General features: G+C 47.8%; 1 protein-coding gene across 1 annotated transcript; it reads right to left on the minus strand.

The window, feature by feature from the left end:
• Positions 1-16: 16 nt before the first annotated feature.
• LOC144155969 (calsenilin) lies at positions 17-21,604 on the minus strand. Its single transcript, XM_077687713.1, has 6 exons — positions 21,227-21,604; positions 20,489-20,558; positions 13,753-13,823; positions 11,764-11,970; positions 8,152-8,214; positions 17-3,784 (listed from the first exon to the last, which is right to left on the minus strand). The coding sequence occupies exons 1-6, from the start codon at positions 21,332-21,334 to the stop codon at positions 3,737-3,739; spliced, it is 567 nt and encodes a 188-aa protein (XP_077543839.1). The 5' UTR covers positions 21,335-21,604; the 3' UTR covers positions 17-3,736.
• Between the last annotated feature and the right edge of the window lie 109 nt (positions 21,605-21,713).

Genomic DNA, 21,713 nt, shown 5'->3' on the forward strand with positions numbered 1-21,713 from the left:
AATGCAACACTCAGACCACTTTGAGAAGCCCACTTTATTGAGCCACTAGCGCCAACCAGGTTTTCACAAGGATGGCATGGAATAAACTGAGTAGATACACAATCACACACGATAGTCGCACACTGTGGAAGGATCTGTCCCAAGGTGCTAACACTTAAAATGCACTGCAGGCTCTGCGTGCAGGCGCACCCAGTTAGTTGTACTGCTGCACTGGCCTCGGTGCACCCGTCCTGCAAAGAAATCTCGGCCCTCCAGTTAAACTCGAGCCATTAAGATCGACACTGACTGATCCATGAAAGAAGAGTGGTTGGAAGTCACGAACTGCCCACATGCAAATTAATTGGGCCATCGGAGGCATACTGATACGGTTTTCATGCAAGTTACGTGGTTGCATAAGTAATCCGAAGAGCTTAGTAAAACTGTGGCTTGAACATGGAAGACACAACGAGGCCTAGGGTGGGACACGCAGGTAGGGAGTGATCAGTTGTACCGAACCACTTTCTACAAATTACTGGAGAGGGCACCAACGGAATCGGTAACGCACAGGTTGCTTTGGAAATGCAACAAGGAGAAACACATGGTCTGCCTAATTGGAAACTGGTATGTAAGGACTGTGCGAGGGTTGACGCATACTGTCCACATATAAAAATAGCGATCTTTGTACAAACACGAAGCGGGTGACATAATCTTGACGTACATACAAACACCACCCTTTTAACACAGTAAGGCGACTTTGTATCAGCAAATGGCAGCGACTGGGTCAAGCTGTCGCCTTCGGTTACAAGGGGACGAGAAACTTTGAACTCATGTAAAGAAGCACTTTCTCCGCATGCGATTGCCTGACCCTGCAAAGGCAACCCCTGCAGGGTGGCAGGTCACTGCTACGGCCGCCGTGCCCATCCCCCCACGAGTTCTGGCTGCGGTGACAGTCCTACTTTCTGATTGCCTACAGGAACTGACCTGCTCTTGTGCACGTGCACTGCACGGCACCCAACCCGAACCCGTCCTCCCCCCCACGCCAGATGGCACCCCCCGATCCTCCTTGGTAAAAGGGCATTGCACTAACGTCACCTTTGAAAGCACATCTCCTCTACACACAGTATAATTTGTTGGCATTGAATCCTCACTTTGACAGACGACGACTCTAAAATATGCACGTTATATCTCGACATTTTCTCTGGCTAGGCACAACATTCTGAAATGTTAGGACTATGGCTATATGGCAGCCTACGGTGCCACTACAGCTCGGTCCCGACAGGTGGACCACATTGGCGGAGGGTACACTTACACGTACATTTAAAGCCATTCATGCGAATCGGCTCTGCCTTCACGTCACCTTCTTTTTTCCTTGCAAGCACACCGCTCATGCTGAGAAGGGCCATTCTTAGTCGCGCACCTGGCTTTGTGGCATTGGCCACAAGAAATTAAATTTTGTCAGGGATGCCCATAGTTGTTCCTGGCTGGGAGAAATGGCACAAAGGGTGGCACTGCCCAACATAAGATGCCTGTTGCTCTTGTGCACCCTGAAGCTTCTTGGGTCGCACAATTTTGTATTGTTGGAATCCAAGGTAAGGTGGCCAGTAGCATGAAGCTTGGCCAGCCACCCTCAAGCATAGAAGGCTTGTGTCAACCGCAGCTGAACCACAATTGTAAAAAGTAAAGTTTCATAAACTGAAGCTTCCCTCGCATTAAATGTGTTAGAATTCTCCTAGTAGTCCTTTCTTTTAACACAAGTCGCATAGTTGTCGCAAAATTCTCAAAGCTCCCACACTGCTGAGTGATCCGAATTCTGAGCAGAATTGCATTTTTAGCATGCTTGGAAGGAAAGAAGTGGTGACATTGAGTGAAGTTTAGCTGTAGGAACCATTGATAGTAAGGAGAGGTGAAAGAAAAATAGCAGGATTTTATATCTTTTTTTTCGTTAAATATCTGGCAAGACCCATTGAAGGCTATCTATGCCGCTCTATCTTAATATGACACATCCAAAACTAAATAGTGTCTTTTTTTTATTATAATTATTACTATGGAAGCCTTTCATTTCACTGGACAGCGGAAATGCTATGGACGATTACTAGAGTTCGAGCTCTTGCTTCCCGATATGTGCCCTCTCTATCATTGTAGGCTTTCCCAAGCGTGAACTGTTACACCCTACATGCCGTGTTGACCTTTGCAGTAGAAGTGAGTATCGGGACGTGATGATGTTAGCAGTGTAGTGCATGTCATAGGTTCTGCCGTAAATGCACTGCATGGTACTTGACCACACGACTGCGGAACGCACCGTTGCAGCTGCTGCTTGCATGTGGTTGCAGTTTGTGTTAGTGCCACAGGTGGCATTTTTCTCAGTTTATTTTCCGTTTCCTCAGCCATTTGCACAAGTGTGCGTCAGACGTCAACCTCACTGGCGGCAAAACTCTCAAGTCAGGTGGCTTTCGAATTCATTGGTCTTGGAAATAGCCGTGGCCCGGCACGCATAGCCCTGTGCCTTGGTGCCGGAGTTTGGTTTCTCAGTTAGCCGACGTGATACTGTTGTACTATAATTTGTCCACTTGCTCATCGGTGGGCAAGCTAATGGTTATCGATCTGCCTTCCCTTTGCAAGGGCTCTGCTGATCTATGTTTGTCCGTCAGGCTGCCAGCTTTGCAGGCTGCAACGTGAGGCTACACAACTGATTTGTGAAGTCGTACTGCAGTGGCTTAGCCTACATATGAAAGTGCTGGCTAGAGGCTGGCATCAAATGCTCGATTGTTCGGTGGCCACTTGGTGGCGGCAGTAAAACAAGCAAATAGGCGTGCCACCTTGTTGTTTGATGGTTTAGCCTCAATAAACAACTGCCTCTCCACGATGCTTGCATCCTTCTTCGTCTGCTGCTGCGAGAGACCACTTGTCAGCAGAGAAGCTAACGTAAGATAACTGTTAAATTATACGTTTCACTGCTTTCTAAGCGCATACTAAAGGTGCGACACGAATACTGAGTGAAAAAGTTGTCGATTTTAGCATTCTCCTGTAGCGTATTATACTGGAAAAATAAAATTTGATGACTCCAAACTAGTTTTGCTCAATATTTGTAATTCTGCACTCCATCTGTGCGAGTTCTTTGCAATGCTGCGGTTTGTTGAAAGTCTGCGCAAAGCAATTACGGGTGATCTGCCTTCCCTGTGTTGTGTGCGCAAATGTATCTGCAGCAATGATTTCAACCTAATCGTCAGGCTTGGCCTAAAGGCATGCTCACAGAGCATTCCCGCACTTGACAGTCCTTGGCCGAAATTTCCCCGTGTAGGGAAACAATGTTTGCCTGCCATGTTTTTTGTTAGGCAGTTTTCTCAAAAGGGATTGTATCAAAAGTGCGTGTTGAGCGGGGCTAGGCCCATCAAGCTGTGGCTGCAGGCGACAAAGCCTTTGGGTGGTTCACAACAATGTGCAACTGAATGCTTTCCCTACGCTGATGCAGAATCAAAAATAGCCGCTCAAGACGGAACACAAAACTGTTGCACTCCTGGGGCTACTGTTGCATGCTTCCGCATAAAATGGCATAGCAATGTGTTGTACTCTGATCAATGTAGGCAAGCGTAAACGGCTCCCCGAGGATCGTGCAACCTTTGCGATAACACTTTGTGGAGCGCAGAGTCGCTGGACGGTGAAGTTCAAAGCGACGGTTGGAGTTTCTCAAGTGTGTCCTCGATTTGCAGTTGGTGTGCTCTGCCTTTCGAAGACTTCAAGACACCCTAACTATCCAGCACTACAGCGTAGTGTCCAGAAGAGTCAAAGACCTTGCGATGGTGTCATCCTGAAAGAGAAAAACACAGCCGTTCTAGGATTCTCCTCAAGCATTGAGTGGCCAGGTTCAATCAGCAGCTGCATTAGATACTGCAATGCAAATAGCTTTACTTTTTGTCTGTCATTGTACAGGGTGCACCACAAATACTGTCACAGCTTTTTCAGCGTATAGGTATCTCTTCCCATGATGAAGAAATATACAAGTGCTTCTCAGATGTAATTGTGTGGAGCACTTCGAACACGTGCACTTTTATTTAATCAATGTATTTGGCTACACGATTTTAAATGCTATCGCCAGAGACTTCTTGGATTGACACTAGTGTTTTGCTTAGCTCACGCTTTCTCTTTTAAAGTGGCCCATGCAGAAAAGTTGACCAGATTCCAGTCAGGGAGCTTTCGAAAAGAGCCCCCCGCCCCCCTCTTCAATCTTTTCTCGTGAACATTGTTGATAGAGGGCATGGGAGGTGTTTGGTCAAAAGCAAGGAGAGATCACAAAGATCAGGGATCAAGATGGTGGCAGTGTTGTTTGTATGCATTTGCATGCAGGTAACTCGCTGGTAGCATTTCGGCTGGCGTACCCGCAAATTTTCCCGCCATTTTTTTCGTGGGGCTACCATGGTCGCCAGACCAGGACTGCCCTCCCCTTTACGGACTGCCTTTACGGACTGCCTTTACGGGCCCCATACGTTTGTAGTACCTCCCCTAGGGACGAAGCGAAAAAAAAAAAAGAGCGAACCCGGGCCCGAGCCGCGGCGCGAGCGCACAGGGGTTTGTAACCAGAGCGGGCTGACAGATCCGCGGCCTTTACGGGCCCCAATACGGTTGTAGTACCTCCCGTGGGGACGAAGCGAAAAAAAAAAAAAACCCTGGCTCGAGCTCGAGCCCGCGGCGCGAGCGCGCAGGGGTTTGTAAAAACCAACAAGTCCTTCTTCATTTTGAACTTGTGCATTCTGAAGCATGGCTCCTATAGATCTTAATTTGCAGTTCTATTTCGTATTACATTTTTTCAGTTTGTTCAGAATTCGTACCTATGCTCATTACATTTTTTTTAGTTTGTTTAGAATTCGTACCTATGCTCCTGAAAACGTATCGAAGCATTTCTTTTTCATTTTGGTTTGTTTTACGAGTCACTATTAAAAAAGTCTTAAGGGCACACAGATACATTTTCTGCATGTATACAATGCCTGACAGAAGTTATGTAAAGATTATCAGATGTGGCAGTTTGCTTGTTACTTCAAGTATGCTTATTTTTAAATTTTGGCTAAGAGCACGTGTTTGCCGCCAGGCAAATCGGCCATATGCTTTTAAAAACCTAATATTGCAACCAAGGCCATGAGTGTTCTGGCCGGGTGTGGCCAGGAAACTTTGACGAAGCATATTTGGAATCATAAGATGGCTTCGGTATATTCAGGAATTTATTTCATTACGGAAAGAGCTACAGTATTAGCAAGAACAATAATAATTTGGTGGCAACCTTTGGTGTTGCAAGAGAAACCTCACGCCGGCTCCGGGAGGAGTTGGTCGTGGGAAAGAACAATACTGCTACCAGTTTTACCTAGCTGTTACCGTCAGTTATGAGTATAAACATAAGTTCTAGAGGCAGCTAGTATAAAAAAATGTAATTAAGGTAATTAGTAGCTGTAGCACTTTCGCACGCGTAACATATGTCAACCAAACCGCATAACCCAGCGGAACCAAGGCTGTACCCCCTGCTCAAGGCGTCTTTGATAAAGACGCCTTGCCTCTTAATTGGCGTGTTCGATAAAGAAAATCTGACGAATATGAAAAAAAAAGGATCCTGCCTGGTTTGCAATGAAGAGGCAAATGTTGTGCATGTCGAATGCGTTTATGGGCTCATGTCAAAATAGCGAGCTGGCTAGCTAGCGGCCAGCTTAAAGTGACCATATATATTCCTCGGATCCCAAAGCGGGACATGAGATAAAGAGTGGAGGGAGAGGGGAGGGGAGGGGGGTTAAGGAAGGGCCGTGGCACATAGTTTAAATGATAAATTGCACTTTGTATTACTACATATGCACTATTAGGCCTTCCTGGTCCTCCCGGTTTTTCCTGGCCAGTAACTGATACTTCTTGCTTGAATAAATTGCCCTCATCAGTTCTTAATCTTTGCTGATATACAATGTGCAGATTCACCTTCAGCAAAAGCATTGCTTTTAATGGGGTCAAATGAAGCTGCGTCTTCTGTGCAGTCCACATCTTACTCATCAAGGAATACCCCCTTTCCACTGGTGCGTTTGTGCCTCGCAAGGCACGCCATTTGTTTCGAAGTGCTGACGTGTGTCCACCCACCGTTCCTCAAATGCAGAAGGGTGTGCTAAACAGTATGTTGGTACCTCAGACGTTGGGACAGGGACTTCAAAAAAAAAAAAAAAAAGAATGGCGCAGACGACGGGACTAAACGCAAGAAACACAAAACACAGACATTGCCTTGTGTTTCTTGCTTATTCCTGTCGTCTGCAGAGTTTTCTTCCTCAAACGGTTCCTTTTGGCTCTTTCATACCTCCAGCTTTTCATTCGTGACCGAGGGCTTATTTATACCCGTCTTCCATACTTTCGGCCGAAGGCGGGACAAAACGCCGTCCCACAAGCAGGCTGCCGGGACAGCGGGACTACAGCCGCAAAATCTGGACATGCCCCGCCCAAATCGGGACGTCTGGTCACTTTAGGCTAGCTGGCAGTCTACTGGGACCAGTTGCGATGGACCGAGTGTTCCAAAGTGAAATAATGATTGGGGAGACCGCTCTTTTGTGCACCTAATGTTAGGAGTACCCGTGATTTCTTGATAGGCCCTTTGAAATAATATATGCCAATTTTAGTTGATAGCTTCACAGCAAAACGACCGGATAGTTATGATTGAAATCCAAGTCAGCTGCTTTTTTTTTTTCTTCACAGCCCGAAAGAACATGAAAGCAAAAAGTCCAGTTCAAACTGCGCCGTCGCGCCGGGGAAGCGTTCAGCGGGATTGTAGCCACGCCGACGTCAATTCCGCCTCGCGGTATTCGGGTTCCGCCGGACATCGCGCGTACGCTGTCGCCCGCGCCCCGATCGTCGTCGGTGGTCTTCTTCCGCCGCGTTGGCGCCCATTTTCGCCTTTTTTTCCCCCCTTATGAGTAGGCTTCAGTGTGTAACACATAATGTGGAAAAGCCAGCTTACAGAGACCAAGCTTTCACCTATCTCCGTGAAGTCGGCTTCACTTCGAAGCACAAACGCATTGTTGGAAATACTTATTCATGAGTAACATACGCCGCCTTATATCAAAATGTGAAGCACCGGAGGCGAACAGGTGGCCGAAGAAAGGAGGGGGGAGCGGCTTTTGTCGGTCTACGCTCGCAAAAAAAAAGGGGGGGGGGGGGGTGGGGGCGATTTGCCTAAAAACAGCTATGTGGTAAAAAGTGAACGGGCGGTGCAGCGCTCTTTCTGGATTTTGCTCGCGTTTGCTCTCGAGAGAAATTCCATGGGTCTACTTTGCCACAGTGCACAGGGACAAAGTTGATGAATAACGAGGCCCGACATTTCATTTAGCTCTAAAAATGTGGTGTCTGTGCTGTAACGTCACGCAATGCGACATCATTGTCCTCCAGGTGCGCCGGGGTGAAACAGTCCCACCTGCTAGCTCTTTTCAGAATGTATGTCTTTTTTCGTGCACATAATTAGGCAGGTTGCGACCAACTGGTTGGGAGTTCGTTGCAACCTTAGAAGTAAGCTTCTATATGGCGCATGGTAATTCATGACTAGTGGGGCATTTTGTACGACAGCCGCGAGGCGAGCATGAAGCCGAGTCTCCGCACCATGTTTGCCTGGCGGGGAACGCAAAAAAGAAAAAAAAATGCACCTAAAGAAAATGATCGTGGAAAAAAAAGTTAGTGTCGACGTTTCATTTCGTGAATTCGGGTTAAAGTGCAATCGGGGGTCTCGTTTTTCACGGAGTACCAGTCTTCGATAGCGTCCTCGCAAGCCTGGGTCTGCACTCGCTGCTTGCGCCCGCAGGTTGTAACGTTTGTTGTGCCACTTTACACGTGCATCTATATTTGAATGATCTCACTTGCACCGCTCTTGCCCGCTGCGCTGCGTAGTTTAGGATTGAGAAGGAGCAGCTACCCTGGAAGGTTGGTTTGATAAACGCAAAAAAAAAAAAAACATTGCTATAGCCGAGCCGGTATTTTCTCCTTTGGCGAGGAGGGGTGGGGGTCTCATTTTGCGCGAGGACGATATGATTGCGCCGCTTATAGACCCCCACTTGGTCGGCATGTGTAAAGATCGTTATGCCAGATGCGCTCGGTGCATTCATTGTATCTAATTCGTGCTTTACATCGGAAGCATAAAAAACGTTAAAAACTTCCGAATGGAACGAAACCCACCTTGGAGCAGATGTCCATGAACTCCTCCATGGTGACGACGCCATCCTGGTTAGCGTCCATTTTCTGCGAATTTACGAGAGCACACGCGATCACGTAGTGGCTTCAGACATGTGCTTGTGAGGTAGAGAAGCGACCTTGTAATACAGACGCACAAAAAGCTGGTTATCTGCAGATATCTCCCAAAAGCGTTACGCAGTTTCCGGGAGCTGGACATTTAAGGGAAGTTGTGGAAATTCAGCGAGATGTGAAGATTTTACGCAATTGCTTCACCTCTACTCTTATAGTTCATCATTTCCTCTGTCTACCTGGAATGTAAATGGCTGTGCTATCGCGTAGTTTCTGCAGTGGTGGGGGTTATGCACCCTCTGCTGCTTCATTGCATTGCGTGACACGGCACTGCCGTCACGAAGACGTCACTTGAAGCGACCCCACTTCCCGTTAAGACGTCACCGATGACTCTAATCTGTGCTAGTTGGCACATTCTCTGGCGGAAAGCAGCTCGAACTTTGACACAAAACGGAAGACACGCCGCTGACTAACAACTGAATTTCTGCGAGAAGAGGACACGCATAGATATACATCAACATGCCACTGATGACGTATGGGCGGACATCCATCTCGGTAGGGCCGAGGGTTGGACGTAGAAATTCTAAGCGATTAAAATATTTCGGTTCTTCCCCTGAAAGTAGCACCCGTACAGGCTTCGGCGGATTTCCCAAAGTCGAGCCGGCCCCAAATCTAGCTCCATCCGTACTCCCTTGCCACTAAGAGACGAAATAAAATTAGCAGCAAAATCTGTCTGCCTGCTTATAGATAAGTCGACAGGGGCTTCTTATAAAATCGATGTCTGCAATAAATAAATAAATAAATAAATAAATAAATAAATAAATAAATAAATAAATAAATAAATAAATAAATAAATAAATAAATAAATAAATAAATAAATAAATAAATAAATAAATAAATAAATAAATAAATAAATAAATAAATAAATAAATAAATAAATAAATAAATAAATAAATAAATAAATAAATAAATAAATAAATAAATAAATAAATAAATAAATAAATAAATAAATAAATAAATAAATAAATAAATAAATAAATAAATAAATAAATAAATAAATAAATAAATAAACAAATAAATAAATAAATAAATAAATAAATAAATAAATAAATAAATAAATAAATAAATAAATAAATAAATAAATAAATAAATAAATAAATAAATAAATAAATAAATAAATAAATAAATAAATAAATAAATAAATAAATAAATAAATAAATAAATAAATAAATAAATAAATAAATAAATAAATAAATAAATAAATAAATAAATAAATAAATAAATAAATAAATCGACGGACGGACGGACACGGGCACGCAGCGTCAAGCGTCACCGCGCGTGAATTATATGCCATAACCCATCCGTGTTCCACTCCCAAAGAAGCCAAAAAGTAGATGGGCACCCATTTTACCCCTTTCCATAACGGAAAGCGCAGTTGCCGTACCGCGAACTTGGGGGTCATAACTGCCGAAAGGCGCCGAGTTTATACCCAAAAACAGAGTACCTAAGCAGCTTTTCTGTCATCACTTTCGTCAGTTGGGAAATCATGAAATGCAAAGGAGGCAAAAAAAAAAAAAGAGAGAAACATGTACTCGCAGGGCTTTGAAAGAGGCTGCGTTCCGCAATCCCGTGGTGATAAAAGTGGGATGGCGACGTTGGTCTGTCAAGCGAGCCGAAGGAGCGGCTCGCTTGATCCACCCATTTGTTCCTGCCCGCGCGCTGCGCTGATGTTTCGGGTGTGAGCGATTTGCGAGCGTTTGCCTGCGCCCCAAGAACTCGGGGCTTTGACTTCTTTCCGAGCTTTTTCCCTCCTTTAAACGCCATCACACATGTTGCGCAGTGCCATATTATCCTCCCAGCGCCGACGGCCACGTCTGAATGGGGTAACGTTCCTTGGACCGAGCAAAAAAACCTGAAAACACCGAGTCCGTCGCGCTTTTTCAAGGAGGCATCAACCCCGGCCTGACCTTATCACAGCGCGGGAATATTCTTTCGCGCGCCCATTTTGGGAAGGGAGTGGCCCGGGATGAGCGGACAAGATACAGGGGAAAAAAAATGAAGGGTACTACCAGCTAATCAGTGGGGCTTTACAAGTTTGAGACACTGCAGTTGGAGTTTCGTAATGCAATGCGTCCCCACAGTAATTTCCCGATCAGCCCGGCTAACATATATCGCAGTGGCGCAAATTGTATGATGAACCCCTCTCTGCGCGTCGACGCTCAGACCCGCCGTGCCGGATACGCAAAGGTCCGCAAAGCTAAACTTCAAGCGCAACTGGGACGGCAGCAATGGGATTTTATAACTGAGGTAGACGACGATATTTTTCGTAATATTCCCTCTTTTTGTGTACGCGGGAAAGTGCCGTTCTGAAAACTTGAAGGGGTGAAGCTTCTTTGTCCTTTGCTTATATTTGGTAGTAATTAGTGTGAGAAAATTTAATAAAACTCAGTTCATAATATGTCCTAATTATATGCAAACGTTGGAACAAAGAGAGCAGTCAGGAGCCACGCGCAACCGTTTGTAATGCAATATTCTAATATTTTGCGTACAGTGAGCTTTGTGACGTTTTTGCCACCCCTGATATTCCCCCCCCCCCCCCCATCTTCCTGAGCAGTGGGAGACACTGCTGTCTAGCCCCTCCCTCCCGGACCAGCTCATCCTCTCCGAGAGGGCAGCCGTGCTCAAGACGGCCAATGGGTTCCCGTGAATAGGGAACCACTCCCACATGATCTCCTGATCAATGCTCCGAATAAAAGTTGTTCTCTCTACTCTCTCTTGCAAACTGTTCGGAAAAGAAATTTTCCCAACACTGAATAATTTTTTTAAGAACAGTCGCCGGTGCCGATAGAATTTCACCCGCATACAATTGGAAATGTTCCAGAATGAGGTGGTTGCTTTCGCGAGATAAACAAATTAGGCATAAAAACAAAGGGACGAGCAGTTTCGAAAACACACCATAGAAGGAGAGGTTGCACTACAGCTGGTTATCAACCTGGTTGCAAGAAGCAGTAAATAACGATAGGGGCACATTTTTAACTCACCTGGAAATCGATTTTTGCTCCAAACCTAGTCTGCAGCCATATGAAGGATATACGGGTTTGGTTATGACTACAAACAAGAAATGAGAGTGTTGCAGCTTCCCCCAAATTTAGTTTTCAACATCGCTTATTTGCATAGAATGGGTTTCCGTAGAATTTTCGGAGTGTCAGGGGATGCATAGATCACTGCAGTTGTTGAATGTATAAATTCCTAGTTGCGGAGGATGTGGGAAGTATAAATCACTAGAAATGCAGGCTTGTTTATGCCCGCCGCGGGAGGAAAATCCATGTCTTGTAACTACCGAGAGCACCGCTAGAGAGCTCGCGCGGAGCGGTGAAAACAGGCACCCTAGGTGAAAAACGATCCTGTGCGCTGCGGAAGCTCTCCCGCGCGGTCTGAAAATCGTGTCCCGGGCTAGTCATGCGCGTGACTGCTCACTCGACTGCAAGTTCGAGTGGCCAGGGCTCCACCACATCCTTCGTACCGCGCGCGGGCGTAAATATATACCTGAAAGACGCGGTCGACGTGCTCCCTCAGTGCCCTCTCGTCCGTGCTGGAGCGTCGGCCCAGGAGCGCGTACACCGAGCAGACCACGTCCCTGAGCTCCTGGCGCGTGATGAAGCCATCGCCGTTGACGTCGTACAGCGAAAAGGCCCAGCGCAGTTTCTCCTGCACGCTTCCGTAGCACAGCAGCGACAGGCAGTAGAGCAGGTCCTGCGTCGTGGAGGCGTGTCGCCCGTATTGTATACATGTCCGCGCCGGATAGCACGTTCGCGCTAATCTACAGTGCACTTCCTATTGTGTTTATCGCGCGGAGAGCCGTCATGGCGCCGAAGAAATAAGCAATGTTGGAACTAGCGACAGGCAACTTTTAATGGCGTTTGGACATTGTGCGGACCTCGAAGAAGCCTGGGTTCGTTCCGCGATTGAGATCGAGAAGTTCGACCTCAACCTCAATACATGAGTTGAGCCCGACTGAGGTTGAACTTGAGGTCGACATCAATCCCGAGCCAACTAACTAGGTGTGCCTGTTCTTTCTTACACGGGACCTATTCTGTTTCGCCGAGTATAGAAGATGTGTAACCGATAAATTTCGTAACGGATAAATATGCCTCATAATAATTAATGCCAAAACTGTGTGCTACACATCATTACTGCACCGGTGCGCCCTTCTGCGCTCACCATTTTAGTTTACGTGGCATTTTGCAAGCACTGTACTGAGTGCACTCGGGAGTGTGGGCTCAAACTGGGGTTCGGTCGGCGATGAGGTGAAGCCCACTTCAAGTTGAGAAGAGGTCGGCAGAAGTAACTTTGATTCGATGTGCAAACGGGATGCATCATCCGAACACTGCAACACACTTCACGGGGCTAGATGTTATACAAAAATTTCGCACGAACAGTGAATACCTTTAAGTTTATATATATACATATATATAGTCTTGAAGCAAAGAAAACTCACAAAGAGCGCGAAAAAATGAAGACACAGACGCACGTGAAAAAGTGAAAAACATTTAACAAATGAGATTTACTACTAACGCTTGAGGGAGAGGCCCTCCCTGAAACGTTAGTTCATGGGTCTCAATTTCATTTGTTAAATGTTTTTCGAGTGTGTATGTGTCTTCACTTACATTATACATATACATGGACTAGAAAACGTTTTCCCCGTTACTCCCCTGACAACCTTACGCGAATGTTCCTTTTATTTGGTGGCCCATTTCGAAGCCTCCCTAATGGGGGATGCATGATTACGTGTTCCACCAGGGAGACTTCACACTTTTGTCACAACACACGATCCTAAACCCAGCAGTAAACAAAAACGGAAGACCGTTCAAACCCTCCGGAACCGAGCCCACCGCCTGCCAGCAACAAGACGGAGGTGCTATCATTCGCAGTCTGCGGACACGCCAGCCGTCGCTGCGATTTGCATACAACGCATCAGACACACACGGTGCAGACGAGGGCGAATATCCCGGTTGGGAACGAAAAACGCATGTCGCAAGCGGTGACCCCATTTCGGCGTGTTGTGCTCTTCTGAGGGGAGCGCAGCCCATCGGAGGTTGACCGCCTCCTTAAGAGCCACATCCATCAACCGGAGAATACCGGCGCAGGGAGAACCCGCACGCACCCCTACAACACATCACCACGGCCTGCAACACAGGACCTCATACTGCAGATGTCTTTCAGAAAGCGCGTTTCCAGGCTCTCCCTGACAAGGGTTCGGGTGAAATCGCAGATTGGGTGCCGCAGGACGCCGTGCGTGGGCGCTCTGTGTGTCGTCCCTCGCGTCGCGGGCACTATTCTCCGCAACACACGTCCCGATGACCGGCGAGGCGTACGCGCTCGTTTCTCTGCTGAGGCGAAACCCCAAGACGCGACACGCGTGAAATGCCGCATCTGCGGTATAAAACCCCGCAGACTGCTGCTGGAATGTAAGGAACGTGCGAGCATTTGTAAAATATCCGCTGTGTTCACTCCTAACGAAAAATGCCGCCTCACCTTGAAGCTGATGGCACCGTTCCTGTTCCGATCGAAGCTCTTGAAGACATATCGGGCGTATGAGCAGGCATCTGCAAAAGAAGCGCCCATTAGACGGACTTTGCGACGCTAACCTCTAGCGGCAAAAGCTGGGGCATGGCATGTCCAAAGGACGTCGTATGTCTTGCTTGGGAACAATCAAGGCATGCTTGTGTCGTCGTGACAGAAGTCAGAAACGCTGTCTGTCGTGGTCATACCTTTCAGTTCGCTTATTCCCCTCGCTGGTGAACAATGCATTTCCGAAGTAACTTTCGAAGGCAACTCTCTCGTACCGATTTGGGGAAGGACATGGTTTAAAAAAGTTCTTTTTAGGCGTGCTTTGTTCGACACGTTCAACCAGTACCCGAGCGTGTCCGATTGTTCGCGATAAGCAGCAGGTTGGAGTATACATGCATAGATGCATTATTTTCGCGACGCATAGCTTGCCATACTCAGGAAAGGGGAGGCTGTCACACTATGGGGCTGACGTAAATCCTCACCGGCACCAAAAGCTCGCCTGACGAAGCTGGTGTTGCTTCTCCCGAATAGTGGAAAGAAGTCCAACCTCTTAGCGGAAAGTCTTTTTAGCATGAACATTTGCATGTCTCGCGAGGATACTCCAATTTCAAGGTCGCCTGAGGAGTTGTGTGTCAAGGTGCGGCAAAACGCATTGCAGACATATTGCAGATTGGGAACGTAAGTGCGACTTGAATGACCTCAAGATCCGCTGGGAATAAACGTTACCTTATGTCAGCGGAAATTATTCTATAAGCAGTTCCAGTGCACCTTCCAGTGCTCTTCACGGTGCTTGTGTTCTTCTCTTGTCCGCCCACTTCGTTTCATCGCAGTGCTTGAAGAAAGTAGGCTGTACATATTAGCCCCTATTTTCTCTCTGGTTCACGGCTATGTGACCTACTTTATCGCATTGCGCCACCTGAATCGCCGCGGGGCAGTCGCACGTTGTCTATTATTATTTTAGCGCAGTCTGGAAAACCCAGCCGACAGTCTAGTATATTTTCCGTCAACTACTATGCACTAATTTAAACTCCACACATTTGTAACGCGCTCCGTATTGCAGCCATAAAGATGGCTTTTGTTCAACGTCATGTGCAACGTATAAAGCCGCATAACTTCAAATGCAAAGTGCGTGTGCGTGCGTATATACGTGTAAGGGGGGAATTGCTTTCACCGGGATATCACATTCGCTGCGAGGTTATAGGCCTACAGACGTGAGGAACTTCGTTAATTGACTTAAGTACACCAATTAATTCTTTAATTATTCAACTATCCGCTGCTGTCAGTGGATATATATTGAATACGCATGTAGCCATTGTGTGGGATCTTTTTTGAAAGAAAAAAGAGGGAAAAGACCCAGACGATCTCGGTTTAAGCCTTGAGGGCACCTCAGTGAAGACTAGGGGGTAGACAGAAATGAGGAAAGAGAGGAAGGAGAAATATGCGCTGCACTGACAGCACTCGCAGCATCATAGCCGGTCAGAGAGTCCCGTGTTTTCGTGATATGAAGGGCGCCAGTACGGTAACAACAGGTTAAAGGGACCCTGCAGCACTTCTGAAACACGCTTTCACTCTTTCCTTCGCGTCTGGAAGCACTGAAAAAGCTGTAGTTACCGCCAGCACGCAGCGGCAATGCGTGATTTGCTCGTCGCAGCAGATACGCCTTCCGTTTCTGCTTTGGGTTTGTGGCTTTCTTTTTAAAGTGGCTGTCGGATGCGTTCATTGCTGCAACTGAAGGAAAGCCGGCCAGTAGCCGCTACAGCGCTGTAATGGCGGAATTGCAGCGGTCGAAGGACGCCAAGTACCGGAAAGAAAGAAAAATCTTCAAAGTTTTTAAGATACCTGATGGCCATAGAGCAGTAATTTTTGGCTGAAGTACTTTGCGACCCCCTAATCTATAAGTACTGGATGGGTTAACTTACTTCGTTCTGCAAGCATTCAGATTTCTAAAAAGTTGGAAATAGTGTTGCAGGGTCCCTTTAATGCGGTCGATGCCCTTCCCCCCTTTCAAAGAAGTACGTTTCTGCTACGTCATATCGCCCACGCAATATTGCGCCTAAATCGAAGCTTCGGTCAGCCGCACGCTGCTCCGCAGACATCATCCACGACGATCATTAAATGACTCCATGGTTTTGACCACCGCCGATCAACGCTTGGTCGCTGCCTTTTGCGCAGCTTTCTTGTCGCGCCCCTCAGCTTCGCTGGTGGCTCTTTGTCGCCATGACGAAACCGGAGGTCGACCTCGCTTTGAAGAGGGTATTACAAGAATAGGAACTGCTTTTAAATGCACAATCATTTCTACGCGGACTCAGCGAGGAAACCTTCCTGTCCGCCTGCAACACTTGGTGTGTCATGCTCTCGCCGCACAAGGAAAATGATGTTAGCGAAAGGCCCCAGGGCCTTCATTATTTCGTACGAGACCGCTCTTAAAAAAGATGTCTTTTCTGCAATGCACTTGCGTAAAGCAGTGAAGCCGGCTTTTAAGGCCTCGGTGCATAGCGCTTTGTTGGAGTGTATGAATTCTTATGGATGTATTCATTAAAAGGCCCTAAGGCCTTCCTACTTCGATATCCGCCTGCTTACATTGCTTGAGGAAAATGTCTTTCAAGCAATGCATTTCTGTGTTATAGTAAAGCCGACTTTAAAGGGTTCTCAGAAGAGTTGAATCTTGGGCTGGTTAGTACATAGCTTCGATCGAATAAAAGCTACAGCGGGTCAGACGGAACGAGGGAAGGAACAGACAAACACTTGCGATAGGGTATCGGCGTATCGCAAGTGTTTGTCTTGCTTTGATTTGCTTATTTACCTGAAAATACCCACTTGGGAGTTTTCTGCAATGTTTTGTATTATTTTCGGCGTAACCAAACAAAAAATAAAACGGATGAAGTAATGCTAAAGCTCTTTACATCAGAGTAAAATTTAAATTCAGTTTGTTTAACTATTATTGGCCCCTGTCAATCCCGTTGTACCTTGGTGGCACGGGAAAGATTCATGTTTTCATCCTGAGCCCGGTCGATAAAAGGGCCTCTCTTTTCGGTTGAAGAAAGTTCCACTCAAGCTAATGTTTCTCTAGGGTTCCCTGGAAGATTTTTGAACTGAGGTTTCGCTGTGAAAGGTAACGCACAAGGAAAAGTCACTTCGCATATAGGCGCCAATTTTCTAACGATAAATACGTTTCTCGAACAGCTACCTCCTTTTCTTTCTTTCTTTCTTTCTTTCTTTTTTTGCTGCATACAGCGGCTCATTTCCTGTCGGTTCACGTGAAAAGATTTTCTGCACATTAATTCGAACTGCCCGGATTGTTGCTGCCACCAAGTTCGCTTAAACCGTCTTATGCGTTCGCCCGCTCCAGCCACACAAACAAACACCCAGCGTGCCAGCGACCTTCAGCGTCACCCAAAGAGGTTAAGAAGCCCTTGCAGCCGAAGCCCCGGAGAGGCCAGATCGACCCTGCGAGGAGCGGCCAAGGCCAGCCTGCATCCCGGGCGGAGAGAGGGATGCGCGGGAGCAGAGGGAGCCGTCCTCCCACCGCTCCCGGGTCGCGCGGCTGTCACGGAAAAACCCATTGATCCGCCGCCCAGCCTGCAGCAGCGCCGCCAGCGGGGGAGAGCGCCGGGCGCAGCACACCTCCGACATCGGACTGCGCGTCGCGACCCTGTTTGTTGCTTCCGTGCAGCGCTGAATAAATACGCGCGCATTACCTGACGCAGGGCCCTTTATCGCCGAGGGCCAGTGGCGATCCAGAATGACTGGGGAATGAAAAAAAAAAAAAAAAAAAAAAAACTTGGCTGTTAACCCGCTTTTGTCGACGAGACGATATGACAAACATGCTTACAAAGTGAATGCAGGAAAAAAGCAAATGAAATATAGGACTGTGCTGGACGAAGGAAACGCTCACGTACAAAAAAAAAATAAAAAAATGAACGCCCGTGATGGACACGGGAATTTTCCCCCGCCACTGTCTCTATCCTTTGCGCTAATCAAGCTGCGGGGTCCGATGGCCTCACTTCGTTATCCCTGTTCGAATTTCCGGAGCGGGGGGCGTCCGCGTTCAGTTAACCCATTTGCGTTCCATTGTCCCGTTTGACACGCGAGAACTGCTTGAAACGAGGTCCGAGAACAATGCCCTGCCCCTTCTCCCTTGAACGGGCTCAGATTGCTTCGAACACGCCCGAAACGTCGGATAAAGCCGAGTTTTCACTTGCGGTGTTTTGCTGTTTGTTCGACACGTTCAACCAGTACCTGAGCGTGTCCGATTGTTCGCGATAAGCAGCAGGTTGGAGTATACATGCATAGATACATTATTTTCGCGACGCATAGCGTGCCATACTCAAGAAAGGGGGATACATGACGTATCCCCCCTTCCCCCCCCCCCCCGCCAAAAAAAAAAAGATATGCGTGTACGATTCTCTCTCGAGTCGTTCCTCAAATGTGTCCAGCTTGTGTCACCGCTCTAATGTATACAGCATCCGACTCTCAATCAGGGAATCGCGCCGTGAACCGCGACTGTTACCGTCGCAACTACCAATAGGCCGGGAGGCAGTATGTAGCGCCAGCTTGCACGTCTCGTTTACTCACCCTGGCCACTCCATTATTGTTTTTTTTTTTTCTTCGGCAATATTGAAAGGGTCATCTTTCTCTGCGTGTTTCCTGCAATGAATACTTGCGCAGTTGCGACTCCCTCCGTCTAACGTTCTCGTAGACGATTCATTCGGTCCTGGGTTCCAGCGCACTGCTTACTCTGATGAGATAAGAACCACGAGAGGACATTGAGAAAGGCGACAGCAAAACAAGTAACACCCGCTGCAGTGGCTCAGTGACTAAGGCGTTGTGCTTCCGAGCCTAATGACGCCGGTTCGATTCCCGGCCGCGACGGCCGCTTTTCTGTTGAAGGCGAAGAGTGAAAACGCCCGTACGTGAGAGAATTAATCCGCAGCCCTCCACTACGGCGCACCTCATTGCCCGTGTAGCGTCGGCGCGTTAAACCTCACAATCAATCAATCAATCAATCAATCAATCAATCAATCAATCAATCAATCAATCAATCAATCAATCAATCAATCAATCAATCAATCAATCAATCAATCAGTCGATCAATCAATCAATCAATCAATCAATCAATCAATCAATCAATCAATCAATCAATCAATCAAAGCAAGACAAGTAGGATAATTTTGCCCATTGCTGATGCGAGTTTATCAACAGGCTGAAAAGCAGTCAACTGGTCAGCGCATAAAAGGCCACATTTAACCAATATATTTTGTTTAATTAAAACTTCAGGCACAGTGAACGCACATGCACGTAGGCTGGCGACCTTGTATGAAAATAAGCTCTGCCGCTGCCGAGCATGTTGTTGTAAATCGTGTTCGAACCTCCCGCGCAAATGTCACGTGGTTCGAATAAGCCACACAACGACGAGCATGTCTCACTGCCTCCACCTCACGCTTTCGCCACGCGTCGCCGCCGACGAGCGTCTCGTGCGGACTCAGCACTGCCCTCCCCCTCACACTTTCGCCACACTTTCCTCCGCCGTTTTCTTTCCGTCTCCGCACGCTCGGTTACGACGCCGACGCCAATGTCAAACCACAGTAGCGACCGCCAATGTTCTGCGCACTCAAAAAGCACAAGTAAAAGACCGTGCTGCCAGACAACGCCTCGGCTTGCCCATAGCCACGTGCAAAGCGGGAAGTTGCAGCTGTCGCTGTGAGTGCGGTGTTTGGCGGCATGTAAAGCACTGCCCCAGCTGGCCTCACACTGCGACGCAACTGCCCCCGTTACCCGCAGCGCCGAACTCCCCAGCGGCGTTCAACTGAGTATTAAGACTTTTGTATTCACACCTCACAAGGAGTGCTAGAGGTCCTCGGAGTTTTTTGCACCCAGCTGTTGCGGTTGTCGCCGGAGTTATTGGTGAGCTTTTGCAAACCCATACACATAATATATAAAAATCCTGCGCATATATAATGGCTCTGAACTTATTTGTGAGCATATATAAATATATGAACCCCGCACGTGCACTGAGCCACAGACACGTTGCAAAGGTTCAAAAAAAGCTGGTATAGGATAATTATTCACAATACACTTCATTCATTCACATTCGCTTGTTCACTTTAAAATGTTGCCTGTCTATAAGGAAGTGCCCGTTTTCCTTTTCAGTAATTCATCCAATCAAAAACGCTGCGCGAATTTTCCGGCAGCAAGCATTTTCGAAACTAAGCTATTCATTGGCATTGGGCCACTCGCTGTCGCTTCGCATCTGGTGTGTGCCGTCTTCACGTTTTCTAAGCGAACAAGGCCCACAGTAAAGATACGCAATTGCTTGACGTGCAAACTACGTCCACTCTAGGTCGACAGTGACTCTGCGCATCAAGATGCGAAGCTGTCTTTTGGTGCTAATCGCGTTGAATGGGCTTAACGACTCATTTAAGATTGTCCAAATAAACGAGCACTTGTGAAAGTGAAAGCTTCGGTCAGTTTCTGTGTCAAGGTCGTTGGATCGGCTAGTTCAGTTGAAGAATGCGTCCAAACGTAGGCCGCTTTTTGCGAAACGGTGAGACGACTATGTCAGGGGCGATGGGAACACTGTCAGCATGTCATGTATCGCTTATTAGTGAACGAAGCGCGTGCCTATAAACCCAACTGAGCGGATAATTTGCCGTAGTGTCATTGAGTTACCGAGGGATACTGAAGATGCGCATGTACTTACTTCCGTACGGGAAGAATTGTGCAAAGATGTGTTTGAAGTTCTCTTCTTCCACGAACCCCGTGGGACACTCCTGCAACAGCGGACAGGACTCACATGTCGTGACCAACAACGTTGGTCACAAGGCATTCGCCGCGGCGCAGCCCGGCGCGAACAAGTCGGCATTCCGCACACCACACGTGCATTGCTGCGCGGTAGCCGGTTCTGTGGCCGCCGCTGCCACGCAACAGACGGAAACGGCGAAGCACATACGCTAAGAAATATAAACGCGCTCAAATGAACGTTAACACACAAAGTTATAAACTGGTGGCGGTAAGTGGATGAGCTTACGTCACCAGTTTGAAGGGAAACTGGTGAAGCGCGACACATTATTAAATGGCAAAGTGCGTATGGGAAATGAACCATCGTGATTAAAATAAGCAGTGCTATAGGTTGTCACACGAAGAGTGCGCTCCTTAATTAAGCACACTAAAGCACGGAAACTCTGGATGTGCAAAAGAGACGAAACAGATGCTTCTGTAATGCTACGTACGCACATAACGGACAAGGCCAGGGCCAACATCAATCCATAAGGGCATTTGTATATCGAAGCGGCCCGGCATCAGAGAGAGCAACAGTCCCACGGTGTTATCGAGCATCGCAGGCAGCGCGCCGGAGAAGCCGCATGCGTCGCCGTGGCTACCCAGGGGTGCATGCGCGAGCAGCGGGGGCGGCCAGCCGCACACCTCGCGGGGCACCCACCTGCTTGAAGCTTCTGTACATGAGCTGAATCTGGCGTCTGGTGAACTTGGTGTTTCTACAGAGTGCGTCGAGGCTGTGCTCGGCCATGGGTTGAAATGCGGGCTCCATCCTCACGACATCGATTTCGGCACATGCGCATTGGGCGCTCGCTCCTGGAGATTATCGAACCGGGGCCCGAGCGCGGATCGCTTCTCTGACAAACAGTGGGCCGGACTTCGAGTGTGAGACCGTCCCGACTGTTCGGTCCGGAGCGCTCCCGGGCTGCTTGTGGCTGCTCCGAGCGCTCCGGCCACCGCAAGGGAAGGGCCAAGTGTTCGGCCGGCTGTGACCAGTGGGCGAGCGTCCCTGCGAGCACCAGCAGCGGAGGCGGCTAATTGGGGCATGTAAACAGACGGGCGCTTTGCGATCAATGCGGCGCCGGTGGCGGTCCCCAGTGCGCAGGGCGCGGAGCGTGCGCACTAGCGACGCCTTCGATCGTCGCCAGAGG

This window comes from Haemaphysalis longicornis, unplaced genomic scaffold (assembly GCF_048455015.1).
Source record: "Haemaphysalis longicornis isolate Haplotype H1 unplaced genomic scaffold, Haemaphysalis longicornis Haplotype H1 scaffold_1, whole genome shotgun sequence".
Classification (NCBI taxonomy): domain Eukaryota; kingdom Metazoa; phylum Arthropoda; class Arachnida; order Ixodida; family Ixodidae; genus Haemaphysalis; species Haemaphysalis longicornis.